The sequence below is a fragment of the Clupea harengus genome, chromosome 10, assembly GCF_900700415.2.
Source record: "Clupea harengus chromosome 10, Ch_v2.0.2, whole genome shotgun sequence".
Classification (NCBI taxonomy): domain Eukaryota; kingdom Metazoa; phylum Chordata; class Actinopteri; order Clupeiformes; family Clupeidae; genus Clupea; species Clupea harengus.
In genome coordinates this window covers 21,481,421-21,501,156 of record NC_045161.1, presented here as the reverse complement: position 1 = coordinate 21,501,156, position 19,736 = coordinate 21,481,421, and the positions used below count along the sequence as shown (strand labels likewise).

The 19,736-nt window shown below is 43.2% G+C and overlaps 2 protein-coding genes across 2 annotated transcripts; both read left to right on the top strand.

Moving 5' to 3' along the window:
- Positions 1-109: 109 nt before the first annotated feature.
- sgcb (sarcoglycan, beta (dystrophin-associated glycoprotein)) lies at positions 110-4,606 on the top strand. The gene is made up of 6 exons (XM_012821875.3): positions 110-208; positions 1,161-1,370; positions 1,533-1,718; positions 2,068-2,259; positions 2,436-2,567; positions 2,897-4,606. The coding sequence occupies exons 1-6, from the start codon at positions 134-136 to the stop codon at positions 3,101-3,103; spliced, it is 1,002 nt and encodes a 333-aa protein (XP_012677329.2). The 5' UTR covers positions 110-133; the 3' UTR covers positions 3,104-4,606.
- Positions 4,607-4,956: 350 nt separating this feature from the next.
- On the top strand, positions 4,957-17,771 carry LOC116222022. Its single transcript, XM_042708994.1, has 7 exons — positions 4,957-5,019; positions 5,556-5,990; positions 10,204-10,373; positions 11,011-11,353; positions 11,842-13,997; positions 14,130-15,280; positions 17,372-17,771. Exons 2-7 carry the CDS (start codon positions 5,567-5,569, stop codon positions 17,769-17,771), a joined length of 4,644 nt encoding a protein of 1,547 aa, XP_042564928.1. The 5' UTR covers positions 4,957-5,019; positions 5,556-5,566.
- The last annotated feature ends 1,965 nt before the right edge of the window (positions 17,772-19,736 follow it).

Sequence of the window (19,736 nt, the reverse complement as noted above, 5' to 3'; positions counted from 1 at the left end):
TCTGCCAAATATAAAATAATTTCTGTAATGTTTACATACTCTTTGTAATATATACGTTTAAACTTTCTCAGCTCAAATAGCATATTACCTCTGAAGTCGAACTTGGCCAACGGTACTCCCGCACTTTGGTGAAATGGTTTCTTCCCAGAGCTATTCTGAGCTGTCAAACGCTGCAGAGAGAGGGAGGGTCAACATGGCGTCCGAGCAGGTCTGTTTTGGAAGCGATATACCATTTTCTTTGTATCTTTTGACTATCTTATGGTTTCTGATAGTTTAATATACTCGTAATCTAATTCTTCACACCACCGAAACTTGTTTTACATGTGAATATGTCTACATTTGCTTTATTGTAGGAAAAACGGTACGCGCCAGGCATCTAGCCTATGTTTTGCGCCGCCTATGGAAAAAATGAGTAACATAATTTGTTGCACTCACGACTACGTTGTCCGCAATAGAAGAGGATGTATTTTATCATAACGCTTTAAACCCATAGTATTTTAAAACGCATTACAGCTACGTTTGATAAGTTAAGAGAGGTATTCGTGTAATTTATTTTTAGGCATGCTTACAGACAGGGACAAGTGCTTGAGATGTTTGTATGCATTCCTGTGGGAAGCGGTATCCGAGCAGACGGATCCCTAAATTGTCTCGTAAGAATGTGTGCTGCTGGATCGAGACGTCGGTGGCATTATTGGTCATTTTTACCAGGGTTATGTCGTTTAGAGCCTCCACTGCAAATTGTCTAACGAAATAATGTTAGTGTAGACGTCAATGGGTAGGTTCTATTGCTTTTATCACTTTATCTTGGCGTTGAACTTATGCAGATGTGAGGTTGCATAGGTATTGCTACAGATTTTGTTGTTTATCTTACCAAATAGACCTTCCAAAAGGCAGAGTAAGCCCATTTTTAGAGAATAGTCCATTAATGGTTCCCCACTGTTTCCTACGAATAAGCTAATTCTAATTGAGTTCTATTAACATTTTAGACTGCTTGTCATTAAATGTAAAGGCTAGGTTTAAGTCCTTTAGCTTATTCACAACAACACATATAATACCACATGCTGTGAATTAGCGTCAGTGAATGTACATTGTAAACACACTGTTATAGCGTTGTAAATCTTAACCATTGTCCATGTTGATGCTGTTGTCTTGCCCTGAAGGAGAGCTCCAATGGACCAGTGAAGAGGTCCATGAGGGAGAAAGCCATTGAGCGCCGCACTGCCAACAAGGAGCACAACAGCAACTTCAAGGCAGGCTATGTGCCCATCGAAGAGGAGCGCCTGCACAAGACAGGCCTGAGGGGGCGTAAAGGCAACATGGCCATCTGCATCATCGTCCTGCTCTTCCTCCTGGCTCTCATCAACCTCATTGTTAGTAGTGTGTTTATTAAGTGCTTATTGCAATCCTATCCCGTGTCATCATTGATGTCTTAAGTTTCTGGGAATGACAGTTTTTTCTGCTGAGTGTCTTTGAAGACGAGTCTCTTCATATCTTGTGTTTACCTCTCTTTCTGATGTCTCGAATGCACTCAGATTACGTTGGTGATCTGGACGGTCATTCGCATAGGCCCCGACGGCTGTGACAGCATGGAGTTCCACCAGAGTGGTCTGCTGCGTTTCAAGCAGAAGGCAGATATGGGTGTGATCCACCCTCTTCAGAAGAGCACAGTGGGTGGCAGGAAGGACCAAGACCTGGTTATCACTGGTAACAATAACCCGGTAAGTTTTCACAACACACGCACACCCACACACACACACACACACACACACACACACACACACACACACACACACACACACACACACACAGACACACTGACACACACACATACCCTCTCTCTCTCTCTCTCTCTCTCTCTATCCCCAACACACTATGGTATAGCATGCTGAATGCATTGTGTGTCTTTAAATGCTAATCCGTGAATATGTTTATGTTTGGGTCTATGTGTGTGTGCGTGTGTGTGCACATGTACGTGTGTGTGTGTGTGTGTGTGTGTGTGTGTGTGTGTGTGTGTGTGTGTGTGTGTGTGTGTGTGTGTGTGTGTGTGAGTGAATGTGTGTATTGCAGGTGGTGTTTCAGCAGGGTAACACCAAGTTGAGTGTTGAAAAGGAGAAGACATCCATCACCAGTGACCTTGGAATGTCCTTCACCGATCCCCGGACTCAGACCACGTTCTTTAGCACTGACTATGACAGCCACGAGTTCCACCTGCCGAAAGGTGTGAAGGTGCTAAGTGTCAAAAAGGCTTCGACAGAAAGGGTAAGTACCGTATAATCACCAAGTAAGCCTCAAAGATTTTCATGTCCTTGCCATTTTAAAGTAATATTGTGGTTAAGGTCAGTGAAAGTTCCACCATCATACAGTTTTAAGTTTTAAGTGCTATACACTTTTGCATCTGACAAACCCAATATTGAAGAATCTCTTTGATTTCTCAGATCACTAGTAACGCGTCATCTGACCTGACCATCAAAGGCGACAGCAGGGCCATAGTGCGAGGTAACGAGGGCGTGTACATCATGGGGAAGACGGTGGAGTTCCGGATAGGGGGAGACATCGAACTGAAGGCCGTGAGTGCCAAACTATCGGAAATCGTTTAGCTGTGTGCAGTTTCATTATTAGGCTCCGCATTCCACCACACCCTCAGTGACTGTGCCATATAATGATAAAGCCTCTCCGCTACAGTCCTTCAGTGCTTTAACAGCTGATGCGCTGAATCTCAGACAACTCAAGCTCATTGTTTTGTTCATTAGTAAACAGTATAATAGAAGTACAATTAATACATTTTTAAACATTGTGTATGGAAACTACAGAAGTACCTTCATCAGAGCAAATGTAGATAATGTCTTGATGTGAGCAATGTCCTAGCTAAATTCCTCTCCTTTCTTTCCCCCTGCAGGAGAACAGCATCGTGCTCAATGGCTCTGTCATGTTTGCCTCCAGTCTCATGCCCAAGTCCTCGGCTAAGGGCGAACTATACTTTGATGAGAAGATGATAAGGTATAAGCTGTGCATGTGTGCAGATGGCACACTGTTCCAGGTCCAGGTCAAATACCCCAACATGGGCTGCCAGACGTCTGATAACCCATGCGGAAAGGCTCACTAAGAGAGAGACACAGAGAGAGAGAAAGGGAGGGAGTATGAGAGAGTGGAGGAAAGAGAGAGAGAGATGGACTGCAGCTACCGTTCCACCCAGTCAGCTAACATGGTAACATATTTTAGTCCATATCATAAGTTCACATCTATTCTTACATGCATGTACTCCCGGAGGAGTGCAACAAAGAGGGGGAGAAACGTGGGAGATTAGAGACGCGTGTTTAATGAGAAAATGAATAAGATCACACATCATTTTGTGCCATAGAGTATTTTGGCCAAATATTTCAAACTGCTTGAGCTTTGTTTTCATGCCACTATTTTGTATCGATTTTTTTAAACACTACCATGATGTCTCCCAGCATGCATGCGTTATCCTGTTCAAAGTTTACAAGAGTAGAGAGAGGAAAGGCCTTTTAAAGTGGAAGTAAAATAAAGGGATTTGTGTCCGAAACCGTTTCTGATGTACCAATGCAGTATTACAGACCCGTCACATGGCTTGTGCTTCCCTCCCAACCTATCTATCCGCACACGCCCAGACGCATACCTGTAGATACTAATGGGTGTCTGTCACACCTACGCCCCTTGTCGACTATTTTATTGGCTTATGTACATAACTGCTGGCAGCTTTGTGGTGTATTATCCCAGGTTTGGATTTTTAGGAAATGACGTTGTTGTGGTACCACAAAAATGGTTACAGCTAATGAGTGACGTTTGCTAACCTGTGATGATGGTGATGATGTTGATGTGGGAGCTTGTACAACCAAAAATATATGTCACTCACAGCTGTGTTGCTGTTACATGTTCAGTTTGTACCCGATCTTCTGAAGAGGCCTTGCTACAGCATCTCCTTTCATTTTTAGTTTTTGGTCTGAAAGGGTAATACCAGTTATCTCTCCTTAGACTAGACATGTTTGAAAAGGGGCTGCTCACAATGCCTCTTTCTTATCACTAACGTCCATAGTCGTGCCAAATACATGTATGTCAGTGTAGTGAAGGAGGATACTTTTCCTATTTAGGGGGGCAAGAGCCTTTGTCCAGGAACTATCCTGGAATGATCTAGGTATTATAATAAACAACATGGTCCAGGGGTTACTGTAAACTCTGTAAAACTGCATCACTGCATCTAGAGATGCTTGTTTTGTCGTTGTTGTTGTTCTTGTTCTTTTGTTTTGTTGTGTTGTGTTTTTTACCGTGGTGCCCGAGTAAGATAATTTTCACTAAACAGCAACCACTCATATAATTTCGCCTTACACTGCAAAGATCAGGAACATGCACTGCATCATGCTATATATCACACGACTTCAGAATCTGTTATTTTTGAAAAACCGTCAGTACACAGAAAGGAGTGTGCTTATTTTTAATATCTTTTGATAAGATTAATGTAGAAACTAAAGAGTGGTGTGATACTATGTGCAATACAGCATTTATCCCAGTTTTGATGGCATTGTTTCATGTGTGGTATTTATTTGAGTTGTCTTTGATTTTACTTGAATAAAACAGAATTAAACCACAAGAGCAGAGACTGTCTATTTTTCACATAAGTATGTTTTATTTATTTTGTTCATTACACCCTATTTTAACCATCCCTGCTAGATATGAGTACATGCTAAGTCTGTACAGTAATACAACTTTCAGCAAGTTGTCCTGTAAGACATTAACCTGGGCAAGGCAAATAGTTATAGAAATTCCAACTAGGCTCCAACTGTGTGTGTGTGTGTGTGTGTGTGTCTAATGTGTTTGGGAGTGCGTTAGGGAGTGTGTCTTCTATGCATCTACGCATGTGCGTGTCACAGGTACTATCCTGCTTCCTCCAGACTTTGATCTTAAGCAGACTGAAGCCCAAGATACTCCCTGTCACACAAAGTGCTGTGTAGAAATATTTTGAGGAAAGTCACAAGACAAACGTTACCTCCGTTCCACTGGCTGGTAAGTCTTTACACTGACAAATAAGAGTTTTTTACATTTTACATTTTAAAAATAGTGTTTTTATTAGAGACTTGGTAACACAGTTGAGCAGTGTTGATAGAATTGTCATATCCATTCTTTATGTTTGTTGGATAACAAAACACGAAAGTCTTTAACTATTTGGGCAGCATTTCCTTTGAAGTTGGTTGGTTCTGTAATGTAATATAATACAGATTAAACCTCTCTGACTCGAGGTCTTTCATTTTCCAGTGCTCCATTTTATGAATTTCTCCATAACTGAATTTAGACATTAGTTGTAACTAATACGTTTATGACTGACACGAGAGTCAGAGAGTGTCATAGAGTCTACGTTACACATATACGTGTACACCAGAACGAAGTGTAAACAATCTTCTACGTGGGGGCGTCTTGGAGGATGGGTCTGAACAATCTTGATCTTAAAGTGCTAGCTGAATGGTCAACACACGGGGTTAATCCATGAATGGGAATCTTATCTCTGCTTTCTCGCTGACACTGTATCTGGTGTGTGTGTGTAGGGTGGGCATCGATGTCCTTGTCCAAAGCGATGCTCTGCACTGCAGTGCTACTTCTCCTCCACTGTGTGGCGCTCTCCACCTCCTCCTCCTCAGTCTCTACCTGCCCTCTGGCCTGTCTGTGTGAGAGGGGTCCCCACATAAACTGCTCCTCTCTCGGCCTGCGAGAAGTGCCTCTGCGTATCCCAGCGACTGTCACGGCCCTCAACCTATCTCACAATGCCTTGGGCTCTCTGCCGCCTCTGTGGCCTGGCCCTGGAGGTCTGGGGGGGCTGCGCTACCTGTGGCTGGGCCATAACAACATGGAATCGCTGTCACTGTGTGTGAGGAGAGTTAAAGTGGGGCTGAAGGCCTCCTCCGGAGAGGGGTGTGTGTCCTGGGCCCCTGCGTTAGAGCGGCTTTTTGCTGACGGGAACCAAATGAACCAGGTCCCTAAGGGTGAGTTTAAAATACCTGCACACACACACTCACAACACACACACACTCAACACACTCACACACACACACACACACACACACACACTCACACACACACACACACACACACACACACACACAGAATTGAACACAGCTGACGGTAGATAACATTCATACTCGTTCCAGGCGATGGTGTGAATAGAATCATTTAGATTCTATCGACCATGGCTTACCTTAGGCTGATGGGGAATAACTGGATGAATAAAGAATGTTAAAAGTTGAGCAGCTATCAGAGCACAAAAACAGCCATATGAAAGTCATTAAGGGCATTTTGTTACAGGGAGGGGGTGTTGTTAATTCGTGCCTGTGCCAATGTACCTTAATTGGGGCTTTGTAACTGAGCCCTAAAGCAGGAATTTCCCCTGTCCCCCTGGAAGAGGATGTTTTGGCTTTCAATGGCGTTTAATCATAAACTCAAAACCTCATTAACAGGTGCCCCTGACCACAGCATGACATAAACAGAAGCATACACACACTGTAAACCTGAACAAGTTCAGAGTACTTAAAACTTTTGATGTAACCGATTACATAATAAAATTTGAGTACATATATTATTATTTTAAGTAAACTTAACTTAAAAATGATAACATCGGCTATACTGATTTATTTTTGTTATGTTTCATAATTTTTAAGTTCTCTGAACTTATATTCAAATATTTTTATACTTAAATCTTTTAACCTCTATGTACTAAATTATTTCACTCAACACAAAATAAAATTAAGTTTTAAGCCTTAAAAATCAAGTTCAGTGCACTTAATATTGGTGAAAGAGTTCAACTTAATTATTCTGAGTAAATAATACTTAATAAGCTTACTTTTTTTAAGTTAACTCCGCTTGATTATTCTGAGTAGGTAATACTTAAATAGCTAACTTTTTTTAATTGAGCACTACTTATTTTTCAATTGTTGACCACATATACTGATTTTCTGGTTCTGTTACAAACTGACTTTAAACTGAAAGTTACTCTACAAGAAACATTCAAATCTATGTAAGATTTCTATTAAAAAGAGTGAGATGAGAAAAACTTAAGAGGTAATCACATCATTTATATTTCTTGTAAAACAACTGACAAAATAAAAGATTACATTAAGCTTTAAAGAAACAGCGTTACAAAGTTAACAAGTCAACAACAAATCGTTTATTTCAACAAATATTTTTTTAAGGTAAGGACGGTTTCAGAGGTTTTTTTGTCTTCCAGACACATCAAAAGGTTCTGTATGAGAAGGTGTGTGTGAGTTTTTTGGATATTCTAAATTGAAAGCATATGTCAGGCCAAACAACAACATAAATGCCTCAGAAATCCTCTGCACCCAATTCAAAGATGTTCTCGCAGCTGAAGGGGCGGGCCCGATGTAAGGAGAGCAACAGGAAGCATTCATCAAAATCTGGCTCTCTTCCTCCTGCAAAACACCATCAATACAATTACCAGGAGAGTTTCAATGGAAACACTTACAAAAAAACTGGCAATTAATAATACATAGTATCAACTAATATTAAAGTTTTCAGTAACAAACAAAATGTGATCACTGTTGTGCAGTTAATCCTAGACATACCTGAAGGTCATAAGCCTCGAGGATCACCCTCTGCTGTCTGCCAGTCCGTGATGCCTGTACACAAAAATATCTCCTTTGGTTGACTCCTCTTCTTATATGTCTACATCAAATCCGGTTGGTTGTTTATATGCAACACGAATGCTGTCAGGGCAAAAAGAATATTGTAGGTCTTAACTGAAGTTCTCAACCATTATTGTTAGCTTGCTGCTAGACTTTTACCCATCAGATCCATTAAAACACATAGAAGCTAACTAGCTGCTAAAAGTTACATATAACCTTAGCATGCTGATATGAATGAAATGGTGTTTCTGTAGACATGAGTTGTTTTCACATAAACAATTGATTGTTGTTTACTTTGCACATGAACATATTTGGGGGGGAAATAACCACTAACTAGCTCTTTAGCTTCCTAGCCGCCAGCGCCAACAGTCGTGCAACTGAACTTGCTACGTGACAGCCAAACGTGATTACTCAATAATAATTACAAAGAGGGAAATTCGCCAATTCTTATCGCAATTTCACTTGCTCCCGCAATTTTGTCGCAACAAAACACCTAAAAAACACTGTTTACTTACCAGATAAGGACGCTTAGCAGCCGACAGGATTATTAAAATATCTCCTTTAGTGGGGTGACCAGACGTCCTCTTTTACCCGGACATGCGTCCGGCAGTGATTGCAAAATTGTCCGGGATTTTGCCTAGTCGGATATTTGTGTTTCTCTGGGTCCTTCACGAACTAGTTTTTACGCCCTTACAAGTTTAGGAAAGGGTATCTCCCTTACGTTCCACCTTCTAGCACAAGCTCTGACTGTAGCGAGAACTGTCATTGGTCGACCGGCCTCTCAGTGTTGCCAAATTCACGATAATTATCCTCCAAAGACGATCATTTTGAGCATTTAATACGATACTTCACCATTTCCAATCTGGCAACACTGAGCACCGTGCCGCTTCCACTAGGTGCATTGTTTACAACAGCACATGACATCTGCAAGTGGAAAAGGTGTCAAAATTCCGTCGCGGGGGAGGGGGCGGGGTCATCTGTATGCTACACACTACCACGCCCCCTCCCCGCGACGAAGTGTCCTCTTTTTCACAAACTCAAATATGGTCACCCTACAAAGTTGGTCGACTCCTCTTCTACAGGAGGAACATGCTTATAGAAGTCTAACTGATACTATACAATTATTAAGTCTGCTGTCTCTGTCTCTCATCACAAGATCTCTGATTCTGTTCTGAACTAGTCCTGCAACGACGTTGATGACGTCAGACGTCACGTTTGAATGAAACTAAAAAAATATGAGTTATCAGGCAATGTTTACTCAAACAAATACATTCCAATACAATTAAAACGTCTTCACTTGCTCAGAAAACTAATACATTTAAAGTTGGGTCAACTAAATACCAGGTTTTAAGTAATGAATACATCATTTTAATAAGTTAGTAGAACTGTTTGGGTTTACAGTGCACATACACATACACATTCCAGAGATAAATGATTGTCATCCATCATATTTTGAACTTTGCCCTGAAATCATGCAGGCGCCATTAAACACTATCACCCAGTCACAGGGTCAGTGCCAATAGAGAATCAAAAAGTAATTCCAGCCAATCAGTGTTCAGGGATATTCCTGTGCTTCATAATAAACCATGACATAATATGTTATTACGAGGGGGGGAAACATAATGGAAATATGCATTTTCCTGCTACTTGCTGTGAATAAGAACAGTTTTCCTGTATACATGTACGTGCATTACAGGTTTAAAGATGGTATTGTAATTACTTAACACAAATATTTTGAATAATAATAGCAGAAAATATTTACAATGTGTATAATTATTAAACCTATGCAATAATTGTTTTGTTCAGAATGACACAACTACCATTTTAGTATCAACACATTGTATTAAATACGGGGGTAGAAGACCATTGGCTACTCAGATACAGCACATAGTAGTTCGTGGTATGAGGACAGACTGAGGGGTTTCATGCTGTGTTGAGGTATGAGGACAGACTGAGGGGTTTCATGCGAACGTCTAAGATGGCTGCTTGGCACCCCGTCATTTATTATTCTGCTCACAGACTGCCGGGCCCTGCTCTCATTAGAGTCACATCCACAGTACCTCGATTCACACCGCACAGCACACGCCAAAAGAGCAGAGGACAGACAGGGGGATTCTAGTTTAAATGCTAATTGGGTATACAATATCTTGAAATTGTTCTCTATCACTGTCACACATCCTACAGCTAAGATTCAAATGATAAATGATATTAGTTAGGTTATGTTTTTACGTATTATTCTTTGTCATGTCTTGTAATCATATATTGATAGGTCTTCTAATATATTAATAGGTCTGGTATATTTACAGTATTCTGTTTTGGCAGAAGAGGGTTTCAACGAAATGTTATGAAAAGAGAACGTGTCACTGTACTGTTATCCCCTCTGTGTGTTATTGTAGATACAAGGCCAGCTCATGGCTAGTTGACACAACCACTGGGGATGCTGTGATTAGCTTGTAGATAAAGACCAGTAAAGGGTCCAAAGTCCAATGAGCAGTTGGGAATGATCATAACTTAATAATTCATTTCCGATTTTAATCAGCTGCTATGTTAATCTCCTCAGGACTAGGGGGAAGCAGCCACCTGCGAGTGCTTCACCTGTCACATAACAAGATCTCTGCGCTCAGCCCCTCGGACCTCCAAGGCTGTGGACACCTGAGGGAGCTTCACCTGCAGGGCAACCTCATCAGAACGATCCACCCCCTGGCCTTCAAAGACTTGCAGGAGCTTCAGGTAAATCAAATGAATTAAAACCAAACTTTATTTATACGGCGCATTTCATACCACTAGGTAACAAAATGCGCTTCACAATAGGAAATTGGGGGGTGGGTGGTGGTTACAAACACTTGTATGAGACATAGATTTTCCAGACGGATGAAAAAACTGTATCATGTAAGTGCAAACATATTATAAAGCACGCACATACACATGTACAGCAAACCCACTACAGACCACTGAGAACAGATACATATTACAAAGAATGATAAGCGAGATTAAAAAGGTATGTCTTAAGTTCACGTTTAAAGGTTTCCACCGTTTCAGCCATTCTTAGGTCTTCTGGCAGAGTATTCCAGCAAGAAGAAGCATAGCATAGAAACTAAAATAAGAAGCATAGCATAGAAGCTAAAAGAAGAAGCATAGCATAGAAACTAAAAGCTGCCTCATCATGTGCAACACAGTGCTCATCCTCAGAGCATATTATAGAACATGTTTCATGATGTATTGTGCCAAATATTCATATATCCCATCGATATTAACAACGTAGCATCACTTTGTAACGGACACAGTATTTCTCAGTCTTGTTGAATACAGGTGTGCAAAGAGAGTGACGCTCAGTCATAGACGCTGTTCATACCTTGATTTTTAACAGGTTCTTGATCTGCGTTTCAACCTACTCACCACCATACCATCACCAGTGTACCTATCTCTGCTGAACCTGAGAACCCAGGTGGATCTGAGTAGCAACAGGTGGAGGTGTGACTGTAACCTGCGAGGCATGCGGAACAGGATGATGCAAATGGACCTGGACCTGACCTCTCAGTCGTGGAGTCTGGTTTGCTCATCACCACTACACCATGCTGGGAAACAGCTTATACATCTGATGGAACAGGACCTTACCTGCCCAGCTCTTGGATATGGCCATGTTGACCACTTCGATGAGGTCGCAGAAGAGGGTACCCAAGTCCTGCTTCCCTGTGGCACCAAAGATCAGGGTAATGGCACCAACTGACACCACACAATGTTGTTGTGCTAAGATATTCTTTTAATGTTTTTAATGTTGTGACTGTGGCATCAGTTATTCCATATGTGGACTGATGAATCAATTATGACATTTCACAAGAAAGAAAATTAATTACTTAACATTCCTTAATATTTGGGGGGCACTGTGGTGCAACCAGTAGCCCCGACCACATTCGGGCTTGATGCCCATGGAGGACACAGGTTCGATTCCGGCCTGATGTCATTTCTCCTGTCCACTCCCCGCCTATTCTCCCTCACATTTCCTGTCCCACTCTTCACTAAAACTATCGATTAAAAGCCCAAAAATAAATCTTAAAAAAAAAAAAAAACATTCCTTAATATTCATCATCAGTAATATGCTACATTCAATACATGTGTTGTGATCCACTTAATTCACTGTTTATTTTATCCGAGTAAATCTAGTCATTAAAGTTATTGTACTTCATGTGCTTTTTTCCAGATTGTTCTCAAGCCCTTTGGTGGACTCCTCAGGGACAAGCCACTGGAAACCAACATGGTCTGCCGATCGCTGATATCTCAGAGACAGATGCCGGGCTTTATGTGTGTGTCTCTGGACAACAAGAGGAGCATGTGTCTGTTTTTGATCTCCACGTTCTTCAAGAGGCAGCAGGGACTAGACTAAGGCGAGCAGCCCAACACACCGACTCATTTTCTGAAGAAGAGAGTAAGAGGACCCAGGTGAAAGCAGCTGGAAAGACATTGGGAGAGTTCAACCTGGCTGTCTGCCTATCCGTTTTCATCACCTTCATCTTAGCCTTTATTCTTGGTGTTCTCCTCAGGCCATGCCTAGACACACTGTGGAGGAAGATTCGCTCTAAAAAAAGCCCTTCCATCCCGTCGGATGCTCACAGTGATGTCTCCGCCCAATATCCAGCTATTTATGATAACGAGGGGTTTGCTACGGCTGAAGATCCAGATGAGGTCCGTGTGGGTCAGAGAGTCACCTTCTCAGAGGTCACAGAACCAATCTATGACACAGCTGCTAATAATGACGATACTGAGTCGATACGATCATCTGAAAGCAGTGTTGAAAATGAAAACCTGTATCAAAATGATGGCCCAAACTCTGTGATGGTGGAGAACCTTGAAACGCATCAACAGAGCAGCAGGGACGCCCAAGAGCCTTTAGATTCAGTGCAAACTGAGAAACAAGGAAGTGGAACCTCAGAGAAAAACAAAGTCATGGAGTTTGAGCCTATTCCTGATCCACAGGATGCTAATAGCATATCATCAGCGTCCTCTTTTGCAGGTCAGGATCAGGAGACACCCGATAATATCTATGAAAATGTATCACTCGCTACACGAAAGACCGAGGGAGGTGAGCCTCAGGTAGATAGAACTCTTGAACAGACCATAAACCAACAAAGCAGCTTAAGTCGAGGAGTGAAACCCGTGGCTTTTCCTGTATTCACTCCTGAGCCGTTTACAGAATGGGCCCCCCAGCTAATGGAAAAGAGCAAAGACCAAACGAATCCCTTGGATCCTGAGCTATGGAATGACAGTGGGGAGAGTTTTTCATTCACTGATGGATCTGAAAGATCAAGCATGCGAAACAAATCAAACAGCCTACCAGTGACCCCAACAGTTGGGGTGCCACCACCTGCAGACAGGAACAGTGATGTAGCTACACCACTGCCAATACCACTTGGGGTGCAAGCTGATGAAGATGAGGTGCCTGACGATATGCGATATGATGAGATGTCAAGGCCCAGTAGCTCCACTGACAGTGTAGACAGTATGGAAGACCCAACAGAATATACTGTGAACCCAGAGGAAGAGGAAGAAGAGACTGCAGACACCACTCTCACAAGAAATATGATTCCCTTACAGTCGGATGTAACAGTTGCCTCCTCAAAGCAAGATGACTTCTTAGGCAACCGTTCTAGAATAGACACCATCATATTAGAACCGGAGGACATTCAGTTTGCCATCATTCATGACGGTTCAGACCACGGACCGTTTGACGAGGGTCCAGTTTTCTCAGACGGAGATTATGTAAGTGAAATAAGGCCAGCAGTCCCCCAGCTACCAACTTATCCAGCACGACCTGATACGTTTTCTAGCAGTGAAGATGAAGAGGAACCAAAGAAATACAACGTTCATCCCGCCTACAGGAGGAGGCCAGTCCTCCACTCGGCCAACAGTGAGTCATACTCTGAAAGGGCAAGTGATGATGAGGAAGAGCCGATGAAGTATCAGCCTCGGACTAACACATCAAAGGGGGTGTCAGTGCCCCAGATAGAGAGCAGACCGATTACAATAAATACATCATCTCCCAATGCCACCAGCGATTGGCCAATCAAACGCCCAGACAGAGTCCTCAACATAAACTTTGACAATTCTGCCACCAACACAGATGACTTTGACACAACTAACAGTTTGTTTGGGCCTCCTGGTCACCCACCACCCCCTTCACCGATAGAGGGAATGATGGAGGGAGTTTCCCTGGACCAAATACCGCTGCCTAAAAGAGCTCTCGTCTTTGGGGTGAAAGACAGTGTGGACCACAAGCAAGTGCCAGAGACAGCTAAGAGGCAGTCTAGTTTGAGTTCCAAATCTGGAGCAGTAGTTATGCCAGATCTTACTGGTTCTTGGGTGTCCAGTCAATCTAGACCAAGTGTCTCATCCCAGAACTCTGAAAGCTCGGAGGAAGATTACAATTCTGCCACCCTCACAGATGGCTTTGACACAACTAACAGTACTGGCAAACGGAGCATCTTGTTTAGCCCTCCTGGTCACCCACCACCCCCTACACCATTCCAGATAGCGGGAATGACGGTGGGAGTTTCCCTGGACCAAATACCGCTGCCTAAAAGAGCTCTCGTCTTTGGGGTGAAGCACAGTGTGGACCACAAGCAAGTGCCAGAGACAGCTAAGAGGCAGTCTAGTTTGAGTTCCAAATCTGGAGCCGTAGTTATGCCAGATCTTACTGGTTCTTGGGTGTCCAGTCAATCTAGACCAAGTGTCCCATCCCAGAACTCTGAAAGCTCGGAGGAAGATTACAATTCTGCCACCATCACAGATGACTTTGACACAACTAACATTACTGGCAAAAAGAGCAGCTTGTCTTGGTCTCCTGGTCACCCACCACCCCCTTCACAGATAGAGGGAATGACGGAGGGCGTTTCCTTGGACCAAATACCGCTGCCTAAAAGAGCTCTCGTCTTTGGGGTGAAAGACAGTGTGGACCACAAGCAAGTGCCAGAGACAGCTAAGAGGCAGTCTAGTTGGAGTTCCAAATCTGGAGCAGTAGTTATGCCAGATCTTACTGGTTCTTGGGTGTCCAGTCAATCTAGACCAAGTGTCCCATCCCAGAACTCTGAAAGCTCGGAGGAAAATTACAATTCTGCCACCCTCACAGATGGCTTTGACACAACTAACAGTACTGGCAAACGGAGCATCTTGTTTAGCCCCCCTGGTCACCCACCACCCCCTACACCATTCCAGATAGAGGGAATGACGGTGGGAGTTTCCCGGGACCAAATACCGCTGCCTAAAAGAGCTCTCGTCTTTGGGGTGAAGCACAGTGTGGACCACAAGCAAGTGCCAGAGACAGCTAAGAGGCAGTCTAGTTTGAGTTCCAAATCTGGAGCCGTAGTTATGCCAGATCTTACTGGTTCTTGGGTGTCCAGTCAATCTAGACCAAGTGTCCCATCCCAGAACTCTGAAAGCTCGGAGGAAGATTACAATTCTGCCACCATCACAGATGACTTTGACACAACTAACATTACTGGCAAAAAGAGCAGCTTGTCTTGGTCTCCTGGTCACCCACCACCCCCTTCACAGATAGAGGGAATGACGGAGGGCGTTTCCTTGGACCAAATACCGCTGCCTAAAAGAGCTCTCGTCTTTGGGGTGAAAGACAGTGTGGACCACAAGCAAGTGCCAGAGACAGCTAAGAGGCAGTCTAGTTTGAGTTCCAAATCTGGAGCAGTAGTTATGCCAGATCTTACTGGTTCTTGGGTGTCCAGTCAATCTAGACCAAGTGTCCCATCCCAGAACTCTGAAAGCTCGGAGGAAAATTACAATTCTGCCACCCTCACAGATGGCTTTGACACAACTAACAGTACTGGCAAACGGAGCATCTTGTTTAGCCCCCCTGGTCACCCACCACCCCCTACACCATTCCAGATAGAGGGAATGACGGTGGGAGTTTCCTTGGACCAAATACCGCTGCCTAAAAGAGCTCTCGTCTTTGGGGTGAAGCACAGTGTGGATCACAAGCAAGTGCCAGAGACAGCTAAGAGGCAGTCTAGTTTGAGTTCCAAATCTGGAGCCGTAGTTATGCCAGATCTTAGTGGTTCTTGGGTGTCCAGTCAATCTAGACCAAGTGTCTCATCCCAAAGCTCTGAAAGCTCGGAGGAAAATTACAATTCTGCCACCCTCACAGATGACTTTGACACAACTAACATTACTGGCAAAAAGAGCAGCTTGTCTTGGTCTCCTGGTCACCCACCACCCCCTTCACAGATAGAGGGAATGACGGAGGGCGTTTCCTTGGACCAAATACCGCTGCCTAAAAGAGCTCTCGTCTTTGGGGTGAAGCACAGTGTGGATCACAAGCAAGTGCCAGAGACAGCTAAGAGGCAGTCTAGTTTGAGTTCCAAATCTGGAGCCGTAGTTATGCCAGATCTTACTGGTTCTTGGGTGTCCAGTCAATCTAGACCAAGTGTCTCATCCCAGAACTCTGAAAGCTCGGAGGAAGATTACAATTCTTCCACCATCACAGATGGCTTTGACACAACTAACAGTACTGGCAAACGGAGCATCTTGTTTAGCCCTCCTGGTCACCCACCACCCCCTACACCATTCCAGATAGAGGGAATGACGGTGGGAGTTTCCCCGGACCAAATACCGCTGCCTAAAAGAGCTCTCGTCTTTGGGGTGAAGCACAGTGTGGATCACAAGCGAGTGCCAGAGACAGCTAAGAGGCAGTCTAGTTTGAGTTCATCAAACAGTTCTGGTTCTGAGGTGCCATTAAACACACAGCCAGTGATAAAGAGACCTTTGTTTATCGTAAGGTCTGAAGATACCACAGTTATCCAAACAAATAATGCTGCAAACCAAAAGAGTCTAGATAATAGAGAGTCTATCTCCAGTGATTCTGCGAGCCCTGCAGCTGACGATTACAGAGGACAAAACTTCACATTTGACCACCTACCAAAGCCCAAAACATCTCTGCTATTCACGACCTCTGACTTCTCTGCAAGTGTTCAAAGAAAATTAGCCAATAACGTAGAGACAGAACTAGACAGACCCAGCTTAAAGGTTTCACCTAAATTTCCCTTAAGCACAAATAGCTCTACAGAAAAGGTGGATGAGTTCTCCTTACATCGCCTGCCAATGCCAAAACGATACCTACAGTTCACAGCCCCTGGAGATGCAGCAGTACTCGAAAGAGAACAGTTGGTCGAGAAACAACAAGTGCAAAGGGCATCTCTTTCAAGTGTGTCTTCTCAGGATTCTGCAGGTCTAGCTGGAGATGATTCTAGGGAGGAGAAAACCTTAACCTTTGACAAACTGGTAAGACCCAAAAGATCTCTCCTCTTCACTCATTCTTCAGAGGACACCAAATCCCAACCCCTTACAACACATCAGAAACAAGAGTCAGAAACACAATGGTCAGGGTTGAGTTACTCGTCTAAAGTTACGACAAGCACTGAGAGCAGAGGCTTGACAGGCAGAGATGACCAGTTTTCCCTAGATCATATACCGATCTTAAAGCGATCTCTCGCCTTTTCTTACTCGGCAGACGAAAAAGTTGAACCAGATCTATCAACGGATAAAGTCGTAGAAAGAAAGCAATCTATCCCAAGTGTTTCTTCTGATAATTCTGACCACTCAAATTGGGACGATTCTACCCGAGAGAGGAACTACATCCTTGACGGGCTGCCACTGCCCAAACGATCTCTCCAGTTCGTAACCAAATCTGATGTGAACACATTCCCTGATGCTGTTGCTCCACCCAGACAGAGATACCAGCCACCTCTGACCAGTCAAACGGATGCCTCAGGGAAGCTTAATTCCAGGCTTGATGAGACAACATCAGAAGGGCAACGCAATCAGGACTGGAATACATACGGGCTCAATGCACCGAGAAGAGCCATGGATGGGTTCACTGCCTCTTCCCAGACATCTGCCACCTCTACAGGCCTGGACGCAGGAAGTCGAACATCCCTCTCTGGCTATGGAGGGGCAATCCCCTACCACTCGGGTCACACCTTCCGTAGTGTTTCCACAGGAAGTGCTGTCTCAACGAGCACTACTCTCAGGTCCTCTGACACGAGAGATGGAAATCAACTTCCCATTATACAGAGGCCCAAGCGTGTCCTTCAGTTTGGGATAAAGAAAGATGAGGGTGATGTGTAAAAGCTGTGTGAAAGATTTTTGAGGCCTGAAAATGAACTGCAAAATATATACTTGGATACACACAACTTACTTTATCTTGTGAACTTGTATTATACGTGATCAATATGGAATTGAAACCAATCCCTTGTGTCTTATTTCAACTCATTCATTTGTATTATATGGAAATCATCTTGTATTGATCCTAGTGCTGTAGGTAGTATCTCCTGCAGCAAATGCTGGACAATCTTCCTCTCTCATGCTTTTGCCTTATTGATCCCCCTGATTCCTTCACACCGTTTGCCGTTTTGCAGTCTACTACTATTGTAACAGTCAGTCACTGTCATTTTCTGGATTTGACCATTTGCAGTAATGCCGTGATTGATGAAATTAATGTGGAATAAAAATGACATTGATGCCAAACCATGTAAAAATAAAGTAAGAAGGGAAAATGCAACATGTCCATTTTGTTTCTGTGTTGCCACTATATGCTGCGATGTGAAATACGCATTCGCATTAATCAGCCCTTTGACCTTTTCTCTTTCTAATGAAGACAATTAGAAAGAAATGTCACAAGATTTTGTTCAATAACACCAAGAAAGAACCTGCAAAATGGCAGCATTCATTAATAAACCCCTTTATATAGTGAATGTAGGTTACAGTGAAAACAAACACATATACACACACATCCATTCATATATACAGTCAGATGAAATTGTTCAACACCCTGCAGTACCAACACCTAAGAAAAAAAAGAAACCAACATCCAGAAAGGAAATACCCTTGATTTCACATCGGCTCACTCTTCAAAGTGAGCTCAGCAGAGCCAGAGCAAAGATGTCTGATGTGAATGATGGAGTGAGTCCACGGTGCATGGCAGAAGGGAAGACGCCATCTTGACGGCGACGTGTGAAAGTGTTGTTTCGTCTACATCCCTTGACACCTTAGTGTCTGCATCACTGAGGCAGAATGTGGTGCATATAATCCAGAATTGCCCACGGTGAAAAGCTTGATGGGACTGGTAATCCAGCTCTCGTTGGCAGAGAGGGTAATGCAGGGTACAACTTTTCTTGGGCAGATGAGGTTACAGGTGTCTCAGCTCTGAATGCCGCCACCCTTTCATGACCTTCATTATTAAGTGTTAAGACAGCATGATCGCAGAAAATAAAATTAAAAGCACAAAAGTCCACTTGTACAAATATATGTACACAAAAAAAAAAACTTAAACAATAGAAGTCATTCACTCATAGACAGCTTTGCTGTAGCAAGCATGCACAATTTCACTTGGATGACAAGTCTGCTACACGCCACAGCCAAAGACAAAAACTGAACATGTACAAATATTACAACATTAGGCATTTGCTAAGCAATCATCAACACTGGGGCTCTGGGGGAGGTGTGGGGAAGGTCTCCAGACGCTTAACTACTGTGGATACCTGATGGGTCATTGTATTGAGATGTATGACCATGCAAACTCCAGTCTAGGATGGGTTGGAAGTGTCAGCCTCTTGTTACGATCATATTGCTGCTCGTCACCACTTACTTAGAGGAGATCGCCACCTAGTGGAGCAACCTTTATATGAACAACTCTTGCGGTGTAGGACTGTGCAATGGGTGTACCGTGGAGTGTATGCGTTTTGCCCTTGATGCGCACTTCAGGGAATCTGAGATCTGTCTTTAATTTACTTTAAATGTGTTTTTTAAGTTTTGGTTGTCTGTTTACATGTATGTTACATGTATGTTTATGTTAACATGTATGTTTATGTTTACATGTATGTTTCACGTTTCCTGGTTACAGCCATCTCCTTCGACTGAGCAGCAAATCAAATGTAGTTTCACACCAGTGTGTTCCTCTCAGAAATGGTATATGGCAGACAGTAATTGGGTAACACCCCAAGTTGACACAAGTTTTTTTCCAGGTGGTACAGCATAATCAAGGCAATGACTTGCTTTTAGAGGTCTAGTCTTTCTTTGAACTTTCCTCCTCAT

Excerpts from the sequence above, each read along its gene's own strand:
- sgcb (XM_012821875.3), top strand. The coding sequence starts at position 134 with ATGGTTTCTTCCCAGAGCTATTCTGAGCTGTCAAACGCTGCAGAGAGA. Across the intron at positions 209-1,160 it reads TCAACATGGCGTCCGAGCAG|GAGAGCTCCAATGGACCAGT; the intron begins GTCTGTTTTGGA and ends CTTGCCCTGAAG. Across the intron at positions 2,568-2,896 it reads GAGACATCGAACTGAAGGCC|GAGAACAGCATCGTGCTCAA; the intron begins GTGAGTGCCAAA and ends TTCCCCCTGCAG.
- LOC116222022 (XM_042708994.1), top strand. The coding sequence starts at position 5,567 with ATGTCCTTGTCCAAAGCGATGCTCTGCACTGCAGTGCTACTTCTCCTC. Across the intron at positions 5,991-10,203 it reads AATGAACCAGGTCCCTAAGG|GACTAGGGGGAAGCAGCCAC; the intron begins GTGAGTTTAAAA and ends TAATCTCCTCAG. Across the intron at positions 13,998-14,129 it reads CAGATCTTACTGGTTCTTGG|CCTCCTGGTCACCCACCACC; the intron begins GTGTCCAGTCAA and ends ATCTTGTTTAGC.